Source organism: Megachile rotundata, unplaced genomic scaffold, assembly GCF_050947335.1.
Source record: "Megachile rotundata isolate GNS110a unplaced genomic scaffold, iyMegRotu1 scaffold0026, whole genome shotgun sequence".
NCBI classification, from domain to species: domain Eukaryota; kingdom Metazoa; phylum Arthropoda; class Insecta; order Hymenoptera; family Megachilidae; genus Megachile; species Megachile rotundata.
In genome coordinates, this window is record NW_027473323.1 from 2,956,570 (window position 1) to 2,979,763 (window position 23,194).

General features: G+C 31.3%; 1 protein-coding gene across 1 annotated transcript; it reads left to right on the forward strand.

Annotated features, from left to right (window-relative positions):
* Positions 1 to 11,264: 11,264 nt before the first annotated feature.
* LOC143266120 (uncharacterized) lies at positions 11,265 to 11,858 on the forward strand (the record flags this gene model as incomplete). Its single annotated transcript, XM_076541756.1, has 3 exons — positions 11,265 to 11,351; positions 11,503 to 11,698; positions 11,781 to 11,858. Coding segments are annotated over exons 1-3 (361 nt in total), but the record flags the coding sequence as incomplete, so codon positions are not given.
* Positions 11,859 to 23,194: the final 11,336 nt, after the last annotated feature.

Genomic DNA, 23,194 nt, shown 5'->3' on the forward strand with positions numbered 1-23,194 from the left:
TCACAATCATACAAACACAATCATACAATCACAATCATACAATCACAATCATACAATCACAATCATACAATCACAATCATACAATCACAATCATACTATCGCAATCATACAATCACAATCATACAATCACAATCATACAATCACAATCGTACAATCACAATCATGCATTTACAATCATACGATCATAATCATACAAGAACAATCATACAATCACAATGATAGAACCATAATTATACAACCACAATCAAACGATCACAATCATACAATCACAATCATACAATCACAATCATACAATCACAATCATACAATCACAATCATACAATCACAATAATACAATCACAATCATACAATCACAATCATACAATCACAATCATACATTCACAACAATACAATCACCATGATACAATCGCAATCATACAGTCGCAATCATACAATCACTATCATAAAATCACAGTCATACTACCACAGTCATACAATTAAAATCATACAATCACAATCTTACAATCACAAACATACTATCACATTCATACAATCACAATCATACAATCACAATCATGCAATCACAATCATTCAATCACAATCATACAATCGCAATCAAACAAAAACAATCATACAATCATAATCATACAATCACCATCATACAATCACAATCATACAATCACAATAATACAGCCACAGTCATACAATCACAATCATACAATCACAATTATACAATCACAATCATACAATCGCAATTATACAATCACAATCATACAATCGCAATCATACAATCACAACCATACAATCACAATAATACAATCACAAACATACAATCACAATTATACAATCACAATCATACAATCACAATCATACAATCACAATCATACAATCACAATCATACAATCACAATCATACAAAAATAATCATACCATCACGATCATACAATCGCAATCATACAGTTACAATCTCAGAATCACAAACTCACAATCACAATAATACAATCACACCCATAAAATAGCAATCATACATTTACAATCTCCCATAGACAGTCATACAATCGCAATCATACAGTCGCAATCATACATTCACTATCATACAATTACAATCATACAACATAATCCTGCAATCGCAATCATGCAATAACAATCGTACTATCACAATCATACAATCACAAGCATACAATCACAATCATACAAACACAATCATACAATCACAATCATACAATCACAATCATACAATCACAATCATACAATCACAATCATACAATCACAATCATACTATCGCAATCATACAATCACAATCATACAATCACAATCATACAATCACAATCGTACAATCACAATCATGCATTTACAATCATACGATCATAATCATACAAGAACAATCATACAATCACAATGATAGAACCATAATTATACAACCACAATCAAACGATCACAATCATACAATCACAATCATACAATCACAATCATACTATCGCAATCATACAATCACAATTATACAATCACAATCATGCAATCACAATCATACTATTGCAATCATACAATCACAATCATACAATCACAATCATACAATCACAATCGTACACTCCCAATCATGCAATTACAATCATACGAACATAATCATACAATCACAATAATAGAACCATAATTATACAATCACAATCATACAATCACAATCATACAATCACAATCATACAATCGCAATCATACAATCACAATGATACAATCACAATCATACAATCACAATCATACAATCACAATCAGACAATCACAATCATACAATCACAATCATACAATCACAATCCTACAATCACAATCATACAATCACAATCATACTATCACAATCGTACAATCAAAATCATATAATCACACTCATAAAATTGTAATCATACAATCGCAATCATACAATCTCAATCATACCATCACAATCATACAGGCACAATCATACAATCACTATCATACAATCACAATCATACAAAAACAATCATACAATCACAATCGTACAATCGCAGTAGAGCAATCACAACCATACGATCACAATCATACAATCACAATCTTACAATCACAATCATACAATCACAATCATACAATAAAAATCATACAATCACAATCATACAATCACAATCATACAATCACAATCATACAATCACAATCATACAATCACAATCATACAATCAGAATCATACAATCACAATCATACAATCACAATCATACAATCACAATTATACAATCACAATCATACAATCACAATCATACAATCACAATCATACAATCACAATCATACAATCACAATGATACAACCACAAACATTCAAAAGCAGTCATTCAATCACAATCACGCAATCGCAATCATACAATCACAATCATACAAAAACAATCATACCATCACGATCATACAATCGCAATCATACAATTACAATCGTACAATTACAATCATAAAATCGCAATCATACAAAAGCAATCATACAATCACAATCACACAATCACAATCATACAATCAGAATCATACAATCGCAATCATACAATCACAATCATACAATCACACTCATACAGTCACAATCACACAATCACAATCATAGAATCACAATCGTACAATCACAATCATACTATCGCAATCATACAATCACAATCATACAATCACAATCATACTATCGCAATCATACAATCACAATCATACAATCACTATCATACAATCACAATCATACAATCACAATCATACAATCACAATTATGCAATTACAATCATACGATCATAATCATACATGAACAATCATACAATCACAATAATAGAACCATAATTATACAACCACAATCATACAATCACAATCATACAATCACAATGATACAATCACAATAAGACAATCACAATCATACAATCACAATACTACAGTCACCATCATACAATCACAATCATACAATCACAATCATATAATCACAATCACACAATCACAATCATACAATCACAATCATACTATCGCAATCATACAATCACAATTATACAATCACAATCATGCAATCACAATCATACTATTGCAATCATACAATCACAATCATACAATCACAATCATACAATCACAATCGTACACTCCCAATCATGCAATTACAATCATACGAACATAATCATACAATCACAATAATAGAACCATAATTATACAATCACAATCATACAATCACAATCATACAATCACAATCATACAATCGCAATCATACAATCACAATGATACAATCACAATCATACAATCACAATCATACAATCACAATCAGACAATCACAATCATACAATCACAATCAGACAATCACAATCATACAATCACAATCATACAATCACAATCATACAATCACAATCATACAATCACAATCATACTATCACAATCGTACAATCAAAATCATATAATCACACTCATAAAATTGTAATCATACAATCGCAATCATACAATCTCAATCATACCATCACAATCATACAGGCACAATCATACAATCACTATCATACAATCACAATCATACAAAAACAATCATACAATCACAATCATACAATCACAATACTACAGTCACCATCATACAATCACAATCATACAATCACAATCATATAATCACAATCACACAATCACAATGATAAAATCACAATCATACAATCACAATCATGCAATCACAATCATACAATCACAATCATACAATCACAATCATACTATCGCAATCATACAATCACAATCATACAATCACTATCATACAATCACAATCATACAATCACAATCATACAATCAGAATCATACAATCACAATCATACAATCACAATCATACAATCACAATTATACAATCACAATCATACAATCACAATCATACAATCACAATCATACAATCACAATGATACAACCACAAACATTCAAAAGCAGTCATTCAATCACAATCATGCAATCGCAATCATACAATCACAATCATACAAAAACAATCATACCATCACGATCATACAATCGCAATCGTACAATCACAATCGTACAATCACAATCATACAATCACAATCTTACAGTCACAAACGTACAATTACAATCATACAATCACAATCCTACAATGACAATCATACAATCACCATCATACAAACACAATCCCGCAATCGCAATCATGGAATAACAATCATGCTATCGCAATCATAGAATCACACTCATACAATCAGAATGATACAATCACAATCATACAATTACAATCATACAATCACAATCATACACTCACAATCATACAATCACAACCATACAATCACAATCATACCATCACGATCATACAATCGCAATCATACAATTACAATCTTAGAATCACAAACTCACAATCACAATAATACAATCGCACCCATAAAATAGCAATCATACATTTACAATCTCCCATACACAATCATAAAATCACAATAATACAATCACAATCATACAAACACAATCATTCAAATACAATCATACAATCACAATCATACATTCGTAATCACACAATCACAATCATAGAAGCACAATAATTCAATCACAATAATACAATCACAATAATACAATCACAATCATACAATCGCAGTCATACAATCACAATCATACAATAACAATCATACATTCACAACAATATAATCACAATCATGCAATCGGAATCATACAGTCGAAATCATTCAATCACTATCATACAATCACAGTCCTATAATCACAATCATACCATCACGATCATACAATCGCAATCATACAGTTACAATCTCAGAATCACAAACTCACAATCACAATAATACAATCACACCCATAAAATAGCAATCATACATCTACAATCTCCCATAGACAATCATACAATCGCAATCATACAATCACAATCATACTATCGCAATCATACAATCACAATCATACAATCACAATCATACAATCACAATCGTACAATCACAATCATGCTTTTACAATCATACGATCATAATCATACAAGAACAATCATACAATCACAATGATAGAACCATAATTATACAACCACAATCAAACGATCACAATCATACAATCACAATCATACAATCACAACCATACGATCACAATCATACAATCGCAATCATACAATCACAATCATACAATCACAATCATACAATCACAATCATAAAATCACAATCATACAATCACAATCATACAATCACAATCATACAATCACAATGATACAATCACAATCATACAATGACAATCATACAATCACCATCATACAAACACAATCCCGCAATCGCAATCATGGAATAACAATCATGCTATCGCAATCATAGAATCACACTCATACAATCACACTCATACAATCAGAATGATACAATCACAATCATACAATTACAATCATACAATCACATTCATACACTCACAATCATACAATCACAACCATACAATCACAATCATACCATCACGATCATACAATCGCAATCATACAATTACAATCTTAGAATCACAAACTCACAATCACAATAATACAATCGCACCCATAAAATAGCAATCATACATTTACAATCTCCCATACACAATCATAAAATCACAATAATACAATCACAATCATACAAACACAATCATTCAAATACAATCATACAATCACAATCATACATTCGTAATCACACAATCACAATCATAGAAGCACAATAATTCAATCACAATAATACAATCACAATAATACAATCACAATCATACAATCGCAGTCATACAATCACAATCATACAATAACAATCATACATTCACAACAATATAATCACAATCATGCAATCGCAATCATACAGTCGAAATCATTCAATCACTATCATACAATCACAGTCCTATAATCACAATCATACAATCACAATCATACAATTACAATCATACAAGCATAATTCTGCAATCGCAATCATGCAATAACAATCATACTATCACAATCATACAATCACAATCATACAATCACAATCATACAATCACAATCATACAATCACAATCATATAATCACAGTCATTCGACCACAATCATACAATCACAATCATACATTCGCAATCATACAATCACAACCATACAATCACAACCATACAGTCACAATAATACAATCACAAACATACAATCACAATCATACAATCGCAATCACATAAATACAATCTCCCAAAAACATTGATACAATCACAATCATACAATCACAATTATACAATCACAATCATACAATCACAATCATACATTCACAACAATACAATCACAATCATACAATCGCAATCATACAGTCGCAATCATACAATCACTATCATACAATTACAATCATACAAGCATAATCCTGCAATCGCTATCATGCAATAACAATCGTACTATCACAATCATACAATCACAAGCATACAATCACAATCATACAAACACAATCATACAATCACAATCATACAATCACAATCATACAATCAGAATGATACAATCACAATCATACAAACACAATCATACAATCACAATCATTCAATCACAATCATACAATCGCGATGATATAAATACAATCTCCCAAAAACATTGATACAATCACAATCATACAATCACAAGCATACAATCACAATCATACAAACACAATCATACAATCACAATCATACAATCACAATCATACAATCACAATCATACAAACACAATCACACAATCACAATCATTCAATCACAATCATGCAATCGTAATCATACAATCATAATCATACAATCACAATCATACAATCACAATCATACAATGACAATCATACAATCACCATCATACAAACACAATCCTGCAACCGCAATCATGGAATAACAATCATGCTATCGAAATCATAGAATCACACTCATACAATCAGAATCATACAATCACAATCATTCAATCACAATCATACATTCACAATCGTCCAATCACAATCATACAATCACAATCATACAATCACAATCATACCATCACAGTCATACAATCACAATAATACAATCACAATCATACAATCACAATCATACAATCACAATCATACATTCACAACAATACAATCACCATGATACAATCGCAATCATACAGTCGCAATCATACAATCACTATCATAAAATCACAGTCATACTACCACAGTCATACAATTAAAATCATACAATCACAATCTTACAATCACAAACATACTATCACATTCATACAATCACAATCATACAATCACAATCATGCAATCACAATCATTCAATCACAATCATACAATCGCAATCAAACAAAAACAATCATACAATCATAATCATACAATCACCATCATACAATCACAATCATACAATCACAATAATACAGCCACAGTCATACAATCACAATCATACAATCACAATTATACAATCACAATCATACAATCGCAATTATACAATCACAATCATACAATCGCAATCATACAATCACAACCATACAATCACAATAATACAATCACAAACATACAATCACAATTATACAATCACAATCATACAATCACAATCATACAATCACAATCATACAATCACAATCATACAAAAATAATCATACCATCACGATCATACAATCGCAATCATACAGTTACAATCTCAGAATCACAAACTCACAATCACAATAATACAATCACACCCATAAAATAGCAATCATACATTTACAATCTCCCATAGACAGTCATACAATCGCAATCATACAGTCGCAATCATACATTCACTATCATACAATTACAATCATACAACATAATCCTGCAATCGCAATCATGCAATAACAATCGTACTATCACAATCATACAATCACAAGCATACAATCACAATCATACAAACACAATCATACAATCACAATCATACAATCACAATCATACAATCACAATCATACAATCACAATCATACAATCACAATCATACTATCGCAATCATACAATCACAATCATACAATCACAATCATACAATCACAATCGTACAATCACAATCATGCATTTACAATCATACGATCATAATCATACAAGAACAATCATACAATCACAATGATAGAACCATAATTATACAACCACAATCATATAATCACAATCACACAATCACAATCATACAATCACAATCATACTATCGCAATCATACAATCACAATTATACAATCACAATCATGCAATCACAGTCATACTATTGCAATCATACAATCACAATCATACAATCACAATCATACAATCACAATCGTACACTCCCAATCATGCAATTACAATCATACGAACATAATCATACAATCACAATAATAGAACCATAATTATACAATCACAATCATACAATCACAATCATACAATCACAATCATACAATCGCAATCATACAATCACAATGATACAATCACAATCATACAATCACAATCATACAATCACAATCAGACAATCACAATCATACAATCACAATCATACAATCACAATCATACTATCGCAATCATACAATCACAATCATACAATCACAATCGTACAATCACAATCATGCATTTACAATCATACGATCATAATCATACAAGAACAATCATACAATCACAATGATAGAACCATAATTATACAACCACAATCAAACGATCACAATCATACAATCACAATCATACAATCACAATCATACTATCGCAATCATACAATCACAATTATACAATCACAATCATGCAATCACAATCATACTATTGCAATCATACAATCACAATCATACAATCACAATCATACAATCACAATCGTACACTCCCAATCATGCAATTACAATCATACGAACATAATCATACAATCACAATAATAGAACCATAATTATACAATCACAATCATACAATCACAATCATACAATCACAATCATACAATCGCAATCATACAATCACAATGATACAATCACAATCATACAATCACAATCATACAATCACAATCAGACAATCACAATCATACAATCACAATCATACAATCACAATCATACAATCACAATCATACAATCACAATCATACTATCACAATCGTACAATCAAAATCATATAATCACACTCATAAAATTGTAATCATACAATCGCAATCATACAATCTCAATCATACCATCACAATCATACAGGCACAATCATACAATCACTATCATACAATCACAATCATACAAAAACAATCATACAATCACAATCGTACAATCGCAGTAGAGCAATCACAACCATACGATCACAATCATACAATCACAATCTTACAATCACAATCATACAATCACAATCATACAATAAAAATCATACAATCACAATCATACAATCACAATCATACAATCACAATCATACAATCACAATCATACAATCACAATCATACAATCACAATCATACAATCAGAATCATACAATCACAATCATACAATCACAATCATACAATCACAATTATACAATCACAATCATACAATCACAATCATACAATCACAATCATACAATCACAATCATACAATCACAATCATACAATCACAATGATACAACCACAAACATTCAAAAGCAGTCATTCAATCACAATCACGCAATCGCAATCATACAATCACAATCATACAAAAACAATCATACCATCACGATCATACAATCGCAATCATACAATTACAATCGTACAATTACAATCATAAAATCGCAATCATACAAAAGCAATCATACAATCACAATCACACAATCACAATCATACAATCAGAATCATACAATCGCAATCATACAATCACAATCATACAATCACACTCATACAGTCACAATCACACAATCACAATCATAGAATCACAATCGTACAATCACAATCATACTATCGCAATCATACAATCACAATCATACAATCACAATCATACTATCGCAATCATACAATCACAATCATACAATCACTATCATACAATCACAATCATACAATCACAATCATACAATCACAATTATGCAATTACAATCATACGATCATAATCATACATGAACAATCATACAATCACAATAATAGAACCATAATTATACAACCACAATCATACAATCACAATCATACAATTACAATGATACAATCACAATAAGACAATCACAATCATACAATCACAATACTACAGTCACCATCATACAATCACAATCATACAATCACAATCATATAATCACAATCACACAATCACAATCATACAATCACAATCATACTATCGCAATCATACAATCACAATTATACAATCACAATCATGCAATCACAATCATACTATTGCAATCATACAATCACAATCATACAATCACAATCATACAATCACAATCGTACACTCCCAATCATGCAATTACAATCATACGAACATAATCATACAATCACAATAATAGAACCATAATTATACAATCACAATCATACAATCACAATCATACAATCACAATCATACAATCGCAATCATACAATCACAATGATACAATCACAATCATACAATCACAATCATACAATCACAATCAGACAATCACAATCATACAATCACAATCAGACAATCACAATCATACAATCACAATCATACAATCACAATCATACAATCACAATCATACAATCACAATCATACTATCACAATCGTACAATCAAAATCATATAATCACACTCATAAAATTGTAATCATACAATCGCAATCATACAATCTCAATCATACCATCACAATCGTACAGGCACAATCATACAATCACTATCATACAATCACAATCATACAAAAACAATCATACAATCACAATCATACAATCACAATACTACAGTCACCATCATACAATCACAATCATACAATCACAATCATATAATCACAATCACACAATCACAATGATAAAATCACAATCATACAATCACAATCATGCAATCACAATCATACAATCACAATCATACAATCACAATCATACTATCGCAATCATACAATCACAATCATACAATCACTATCATACAATCACAATCATACAATCACAATCATACAATCACAATTATGCAATTACAATCATACGATCATAATCATACATGAACAATCATACAATCACAATAATAGAACCATAATTATACAACCACAATCATACAATCACAATCATACAATCACAATACTACAGTCACCATCATACAATCACAATCATACAATCACAATCATATAATCACAATCACACAATCACAATCATACAATCACAATCATACTATCGCAATCATACAATCACAATTATACAATCACAATCATGCAATCACAATCATACTATTGCAATCATACAATCACAATCATACAATCACAATCATACAATCACAATCGTACACTCCCAATCATACAATCACAATCATACTATCACAATCGTACAATCAAAATCATATAATCACACTCATAAAATTGTAATCATACAATCGCAATCATACAATCTCAATCATACCATCACAATCTGATGAACATCAAATTGCAAACGTCTCTGAACGGAAGTACCGAGGAGGAGCAGGAGCAGCATCAGCAGCTGGAAACGACCGATACATCGGTACAATTCTACAGCCTTACGTCTTGCTTCTGCCGTAACCAATCAACTGATGAATTCCGCTGAATATTCATCAGACATGGTTACGCCGGAGGCACCGATGGAAATTAATGGTCAGACAGAACGGGACGGTGAAATTGAATATTCTGTTCAGATTGCTGACTCGAAGGACCAGTCTTCGACGAATGACGATATGCTGCATTATTATCGCGAACATAAACCGGTGCACGTTGATAAAGCCATGCAGCTGGGGCCAAGGAATCTTACAGGTCCGCTGAACGGACTAGAAGGTAACGATGGTATGGTCGGTGACAGTTATCTGATTGGAATGGAATGTACTGATACTAATGGTGTTGTATCTAGAAATTGTGTATCTGCTGATGGTAAAGTAGGAAGGTTTATGATTGGAATAACGTTCTTTGATTTTTTTAGGATCGAACGCCAATCTGTGTAGCGGACCTTACAATCACAATCACACAATCACAATCATACAATCAGAATCATACAATCGCAATCATACAATCACAATCATACAATCACACTCATACAGTCACAATCACACAATCACAATCATAGAATCACAATCGTACAATCACAATCGTACAATCACAATCGTACAATCACAGTCATGCGACCACAATCATACAATCACAGTCATACAGTCACAATCATACAGTCACAATCATAAAGTCACAATCATACAATCACAAGCATATAATCACAATCATACAATCACAATCATAGAATCACAATCGTACAATCACAATCGTACAATCACAACCACGCAGTCACAATCATACAATCGCAATCATACCATCACAATCATAGAATCACAATCACACAATCACAATCATTCAATCACAATCATACAATCGCAATGATATAAATACAATCTCCCAAAAACATTGATACAATCACAATCATACAATCACAATAATACAGTCACAATCGTACAATCACAATCGTACAATCACAATCATACAATCACAATCATACACTCACAATCATACAATCACAATCATACAATCACAATCATACAATGACAATCATACAATCACCATCATACAAACACAATCCCGCAATCGCAATCATGGAATAACAATCATGCTATCGCAATCATAGAATCACACTCATACAATCAGAATGATACAATCACAATCATACAATTACAATCATACAATCACAATCATACACTCACAATCATACAATCACAACCATACAATCACAATCATACCATCACGATCATACAATCGCAATCATACAATTACAATCTTAGAATCACAAACTCACAATCACAATAATACAATCGCACCCATAAAATAGCAATCATACATTTACAATCTCCCATACACAATCATAAAATCACAATAATACAATCACAATCATACAAACACAATCATTCAAATACAATCATACAATCACAATCATACATTCGTAATCACACAATCACAATCATAGAAGCACAATAATTCAATCACAATAATACAATCGCAATAATACAATCACAATCATACAATCGCAGTCATACAATCACAATCATACAATAACAATCATACATTCACAACAATATAATCACAATCATGCAATCGCAATCATACAGTCGAAATCATTCAATCACTATCATACAATCACAGTCCTATAATCACAATCATACAATCACAATCATACAATTACAATCATACAAGCATAATTCTGCAATCGCAATCATGCAATAACAATCATACTATCACAATCATACAATCACAATCATATAATCACAGTCATTCGACCACAATCATACAATCACAATCATACATTCGCGTCCATACAATCACAACCATACAATCACAACCATACAACCACAATAATACAATCACAAACATACAATCACAATCATACAATCGCAATCACATAAATACAATCTCCCAAAAACATTGATACAATCACAATCATACAATCACAATTATACAATCACAATCATACAATCACAATCATACATTCACAACAATACAATCACAATCATACAATCGCAATCATACAGTCGCAATCATACAATCACTATCATACAATTACAATCATACAAGCATAATCCTGCAATCGCAATCATGCAATTACAATCGTACTATCACAATCATACAATCACAAGCATACAATCACAATCATACAATCACAATCATACAATCACAATCATACAATCACAATCATACAATCACAATCATACAAACACAATCACACAATCACAATCATACAATCACAATCATGCAATCACAATCATAGAATCACAATCGTACAATCACAATCGTACAACCACAATCGTACAATCACAATCGTACAATCACAACCATGCAATCATAATCATACAATCACAATCATACAATCACAATCACACAATCACAATCATTCAATCACAAACATACAATCGCAATGATATAAATACAATCTCCCAAAAACATTGATACAATCACAATCATACAATCACAAGAATACAGTCACAATCGTACAATCACAGTCATACAATCACAGCCATACTACCACAGTCATATAATTACAATCATACAATCACAATCATACAATCACAATCATACAATGACGATCATACAATCACCATCATACAAACACAATCCTGCAATCGCAATCATGGAATAACAATCATGCTGTCGCAATCATAGTATCACACTCATACAATCAGAATCATACAATCACAATCATACAATTACAATCATACAATCACAATCATACAATCACAATCATACAATCACAATCATACAATCACAATCATACAATCACAATCATACAATCACAATCATACAATCACAATCATACAATCACAATCATACAAACACAATCATACAGTCACAGTCATACAATCACCATCATACAATCACAATCATACAGTCACAATCACACAATCACAATCAGAGAATCTCAATCGTACAATCACAATCGTACAATCACAATCGTACAATCACAACCATGCAATCACAATCATAACATCACAATCATACAATCACAATCCTGCAATCGCAATCCTGCAATCGCAATCATGCAATAACAATCATGCTATCGCAATCATACAATCACACTCATAAAACCAGAATCATACAATCACAATCATACAATCACAATCATACAAAAACAATCATACCATCACGATCATACAATCGCAATCATACAATTACAATCTCAGAATCACAACTCACAATCACAATAATACAATCACACACATAACATAGCAATCATACATTTACAATCTCCCATAGACAATCATAAAATCACAATAATACAGTCACAATCATACAATCACAATCATTCAAATACAATCATACAATCACAATCATAGAAGCACAATAATTCAATTACAATAATACAATCACAATAATACAATCACAATCATACAATCGCAGTCATACAATCACAATCATACAGTCACAATCATAAAATCACCATCATACAATCACAATCATACAATCACACTCATACAGTCACAATCACACAATCACAATCATAGAATCACAATCGTACAATCACAATCGTACAATCACAATCGTACAATCACAACCATGCAATCACAATCATACAGTCGCTATCATACCATCACAATCATACAATCACAATCACACAATCACAATCATTCAATCACAATCATAAAATCACAATCATACAATCACAATCCTGCAATCGCAATCATGCAATAATAATCATGCTTTCGCAATCATACAATCACACTCATAAAATCAGAATCATACAATCACAATCATACAATCACAATCATACAATCATAATCAAACAAAAACAATCATACAATCATAATCATACAATCACCATCATACAATCACAATCATACAATCACAATAATACAGCCACAGTCATACAATCACAATCATACAATCACAATTATACAATCACGATCATACAATCGCAATCATACAATCACAACCATACAATCACAATAATACAATCACAAACATACACTCACAATCATACAAACACAATCATACAATCACAATCATACAATCGCAATCATAAAATTACAATCATACAATTACAATCATGAAATCACAATCATACAAAAGCAATCATACAATCACAATCACACAATCACAATCATACAATCAGAATCATACAATCGCAATCACACAATCACAATCATACAATCACAATCATACAATGTCAATCTTACAATCACAAACATACAATCACATTCATACAATCAAGATCATACAATCACAATCATGCAATCACAATCATTCAATCACAATCATGCGCTCGCAAACATACAGTTACAATCATACAATCACAATCTTACAATCACAAACATACAATCACATTCATACAATCACAATCATACAATCACAATCATACAATCACAATCATACAATCACAATCATTCAATGACAATCATACAATCGCAATCATATAAATACAATCGCCCAAAAACACTGATACAATCACAATCATAAAATCACAATAATACAGTCACAACCATACAATCACAATCATAAAATCACAGTCATACAATCACAATGATACATTCACAACAATAAAATCGCAATCATACAATCCCAAGCATACAGTCGCAATCATACAATCACTATCATACAATCACAGTCATACTACCACAGTCATACAATTACAATCATACAATCACAATTACAATCACAATCATACAATCACAACCACACAATCGCAACCATACAATCACAATAATACAATCAGAAACATACAATCACAATCATACAATAACAATCATACAATCGCAATCATATAAATAGAATCTCCCAAAAACATTGATACAATCACAATCATACAATCACAATCATACTATCACAATCATACAATCACAGTCATACAATCACAATCATACATTCACAACAATACAATCACAATCATTCAATCCCAATCATACAGTCGCAATCATACAATCACTATCATACAATCACAGTCATACTACCACAGTCATACAATTACAATCATACAATCACAATTACAATCACAATCATGCAATCACAATCATACAATCACAAACATACTGTCACAATCCCACAATCACAATCATACAATCACAATCATACAATGGCATTCATACAACAACAATCATACAATCACAATCATAAAATCGCAATCATACAATCGCACGCATACAATCACAATCATACAATCACAATCATACAATCACAATCATTCAATCACAATCATACAATCGCAGTCATATAAATACAATCTCCCAAAAACACTGATACAAACACAATCATACAATCACAATAATACAATAACAATCATACTATCGCAATCATACAATCACACTCATACGGTCACCATCATACAATCACAATCATACAATCACAGTCATACAATCACAATCATACAATCACAATCATACAATTTCAACCATACAATCACAACCATACAATCACAATAATACAATCACAAACATACAATCACAATCATACTGTCACAGTCCTACAATCACAATCATACAATCACAATCATACAATCACAATCATACAATGCCATTCATACAACAACAATCATACAATCACAATCATAAAATCGCAATCATACAATCGCACTCATACAATCACAATCATACGATCACAATCATACAATCACAATCATTCAATCACAATCATACAATCGCAATCATATAAATACAATCTCAAAAAAACACTGATACAATCACAATCATACACACAATAATACAGTCACAATCATACAATCACAATCATACAATCACAATCATACAATCACAATCGTTCAATCACAATCATACAATCGCAATCATATAAATACAATCTCCCAAAAACACTCATACAATCACAATCATACAATCACAATAATAGAGTAACAATCATACAATCACAATCATACAATCACAGTCATACAATCACAATCATACATTCACAACAATACAATCACAATCATACAATCCCAATCATACAGTCGCAATCATACAATAACTATCATACAATCACAGTAATACTACCACAGTCGTACAATTACAATCATACAATCACAATTACAATCACAATCATACAATCACAAACATACTGTCACAATCCTACAATCACAATAATACAATCACAATCATACAATCACAATCATACAATCACAATCATACAATCACAATCATACATTTGCATTCATACAATAACAATCATAAAATCGCAATCATACAATCGCAATCATACAATCGCACTCATACAATCACAATAATACAATCACAATCATACAATCACAATCATTCAATCACAATCATACAATCGCAATCATATAAATACAATCGCCCAAAAACACTGATACAATCACAATCATACAATCACAATAATACAGTCACAATCATACAATCACAATCATAAAATCACAGTCATACAATCACAATCGTACATTCACAACAATACAATCGCAATCATACAATCCCAAGCGTACAGTCGCAATCACACAATCACTATCATACAATCACAGTCATACTACCGCAGTCATACAATTACAATCATACAATCACAATTACAATCACAATCATACAATCACAACCATACAATCACAACCATACAATCACAATAATACAATCACAAACATACAATCACAATCATACAATAACAATCATGCAATCGCAATCATATAAATACAATCTCCGAAAAACATTGATACAATCACAATCATACAATCAGAATCATACTATCACAATCATACAATCACAGTCATACAATCACAATCATACATTCACAACAATACAATCACAATCATACAATCCCAATCATACAGTCGCAATCATACAATCAATATCATACAATCACAGTCATACTACCACAGTCATACAATTACAATCATACAATCACAATTACAATCACAATCATGCAATCACAGTCATACAATCACAAACATACTGTCACAATCCTACAATCACAATCATACAATCACAATCATACAATGGCATTCATACAACAACAATCATACAATCACAATCATAGAATCGCAATCATACAATCGCACTCATACAATCACAATCATACAATCACAATCATACAATCACAATCATACAATCACAATCATTCAATCACAATCATACAATCGCAATCATATAAATACAATCTCCCAAAAACACTGATACAAACACAATCATACAATCACAATAATACAATAACAATCATACTATCACAATCATACAATCACACTCATACGGTCACCATCATACAATCACAATCATACAATCACAGTCATACAATCACAATCATACAATCACAATAATACAATCACAATCATACAATCACAATCATACAAGCACAATCATACAATCACAATCATACAATCACGATCATACAATCGCAATCATACAATTACAACCATACAATCACAACCATACAATGACAATAATACAATCATAAACATACAATCACAATCATACAATCGCAATCATATAAATACAATCTCCAAAAAACATTGATACAATCACAATCATACAATCTCAATCATACAATCACACTCATATAGGCACAATCATACAGTCACACTCATACAATCACACTCATACAATCACAATCATACAATCACAATCATACAATCACAATCATACAATCACAATCATACAATCACAATCATACAATCACAATCATACAATCACTGTCATACGATCACAACCATACAATTACAATCTCAGAATCACAATCACACAATCACGATCATACAATCACAATCCTACAATCACAATCATACAATCACAATCATACAATCACAATCATACAATCACAATCATACAATCACAATCATACAATCACAAGCATACTGTCACAGTCCTACAATGACAATCATACAATCACAATCATACAATCACAATAATACAATCACAAACATACAATCACAATCATACAATAACAATCATACAATCGCAATCATATAAATACAATCTCCCAAAAACATTGATACAATCACAATCATACAATCTCAATCATACAAACACACTCATATAGTCACAATCATACAATCACACTCATACAATCACAATCATACAATCACAATCATACAATCACTATCATACAATCACAATCATACAATCGCAATCATACAATCACAACCATACAATCACAACCATACAATCACAATAATACAATCACAAACATACAATCACAATCATACAATAACAATCATACAATCGCAATCATATGAATACAATCTCCCAAAAACATTGATACAATCACAATCATACTCTCACAATCATACAATCACAGTCATACAATCACAATCATACATTCACAACAATACAATCACAATCATACAATCCCAATCATACAGTCGCAATCATACAATCACTATCATACAATCACAGTCATACTACCACAGTCATGCAATTGCAATCATACAATCACAATTACAATCACAATCGTGCAATCACAATCATACAATCACAAACATACTGTCACAATCCTACAATCACAATCATACAATCACAATCATACAATGGCATTCATACCACAACAATCATACAATCACAATTACAATCACAATCATACAATCACAACCATACAATCACAACCATACAATCACAATAATACAGTCACAAACATGCAATCACAATCATACAATAACAATCATACAATCGCACTCATACGGTCACCATCATACAATCACAATCATACAATCACATTCATACAATCACAGTCATATAATCACAATCATACATTCTCAACAATACAATCACAATCATACAATCCCAATCATACAGTCGCAATCATACAATCACTATCATACAATCACAGTCATACTACCACAGTCATACAATTACAACCATACAATCACAATTACAATCACAATCATACAATCACAACCATACAATCACAACCATACAATCGCAATAATACAATCACAAACATACAATCACAATCATACAATAACAATCATACAATCGCAATCATATAAATACAATCTCCCAAAAACATTGATACAATCACAATCATACAATCACAATCATACTATCACAATCATACAATCACAGTCATACAATCACAATCATACATTCACAACAATACAATCACAATCATACAATCCCAGTCATACAGTCGCAATCATACAATCACAATCATACAATCACAAACATACTGTCACAATCCTACAATCACAATCATACAATCACAATCATACATTTGCATTCATACAATAACAATCATAAAATCGCGATCATACAATCGCACTCATACAATCACAATCATACAATCACAATCATACAATCACAATCATTCAATCACAATCATACAATCGCAATCATATAAATACAATCTCCCAAAAACACTGATACAATCACAATCATACACACAATAATACAGTCACAATCGTACAATCACAATCATACAATCACAGTCATACAATCGCAATCATACATTCACAAAAATACAATCACAATCATACAATCCCAATTATACAGTCGCAATCATAAAATCACTATCATACAATCACAGTCATACTACCACAGTCATACAATTACAATCATACAATCGCAATTACAATCACAATCATGAAATCACAATCATACAATCACAATCATACAATTGCAATCATACAAGCACAATCCTGCAGTCGCAATCATACTATCACAATCATACAATCACAATCATACAATCACAATCATACAATCCCAGTCATGCGACCACAATCATACAATCACAGTCATACAGTCGCAATCATAAATCACAATCATACAATCACAATCATACAATCACAATCATACAATCACAATCATACCATCACAATCATACAATCACACTCATACAGTCACAATCATACAATCACAGTCATAGAGTCACAATCGTACAATCACAATCGTACAATCACAACCATGCAATCACAATCATACAATCGCAATCATACAATCACAATCATACAATCACAATCGTACAATCACAATCACACAATCACAACTATACAATCGCAATCATACAATCACAATCATACAATCACAATCACACAATCACAACTATACAATCACAATCATACAATCACAATCATACAATCACAATCATACAATCACAATCATACAATCACAATCAAACAATCACAAGCATACTGTCACAGTCCTACAATCACAATCATACAATAACAATCATACAATGGCATTCATACAACAACAATCATACAATCACAATCATAAAATCGCAATCATACAATCGCAATCATACAATCACAATCATACAATCACAATCATACAATCACAACCATTCAATCACAGTCATACAATCGCAATCATATAAATACAATCTCCCAAAAACACTGATACAATCACAATCATACAATCACAATCATACAATCACAATCATACAATCACAAGCATACTGTCACAGTCCTACAATCACAATCATACAATCACAATCATACAATCACAATAATACAATCACAAACATACAATCACAATCATACAATAACAATCATACAATCGCAATCATATAAATACAATCTCCCAAAAACATTGATACAATCACGATCATACAATCTCAATCATAAAATCACACTCATATAGTCACAATCATACAATCACACTCATACAAGCACAATCATACAATCACAATCATACAATCACAATCATACAATCACTGTCATACGATCACAGCCATACAATTACAATCTCAGAATCACAATCACACAATCACGATCATACAATCACAATCCTACAATCACAATCATACAATCACAATCATACAATCACAATCATACAATCACAATCATACAATCACAATCATACAATCACAATCATACAATGGCATTCATACAACAACAATCATACAATCACAATCATAAAATCGCGATCATACAATCGCACTCATACAATCACAATCATACAATCACAATCATACAATCACAATCATTCAATCACAATCATACAATCACAAACATACTGTCACAACCCTACAATCACAATCATACAATCACAATCATACAATGGCATTCATACAACAACAATCATACGATCGCAATCTTACAATCGCACTCATACAATCACAATCATACAATCACAATCATACAATCACAATCATACAATCACAATCATTCAATCACAATCATACAATCGCAATCATATAAGTACAATCTCCCAAAAACACTGATACAATCACAATCATACAATCACAATAATACAATAACAATCATACTATCACAATCATATAATCACACTCATACGGTCACCATCATACAATCGCAATCATACAATCACAGTCATACAATCACAATCATAGAATCACAATAATACAATCACAAACATTCAAAAGCAGTCATTCAATCACAATCATACAATCGCAATCATATGAATACAATCTCCCAAAAACATTGATAAAATCACAATCATACAATCACAATCATACAATCACAATCATACAAGCACAATCATACAATCACAATCATACAATCACAATCATACAATCACAAGCATACTGTCACAGTCCTACAATCACAATCATACAATCACAATCATACAATCACAATAATACAATCACAAACATACAATCACAATCATACAATAACAATCATACAATCGCAATCATATAAATACAATCTCCCAAAAACATTGATACAATCACAATCATACAATCTCAATCATACAATCACACTCATATAGTCACAATCATACAATCACACTCATACAAGCACAATCATACAATCACAATCATACAATCACTGTCATACGATCACAACCATACAATTACAATCTCAGAATCACAATCACACAATCACGATCATACAATCACAATCCTACAATCACAATCATACAATCACAATCATACAATCACAATCATACAATCACAATCATACAATCACAATCATACAATGGCATTCATACAACAACAATCATACAGTCACAATCATAAAATCGCGATCATACAATCGCACTC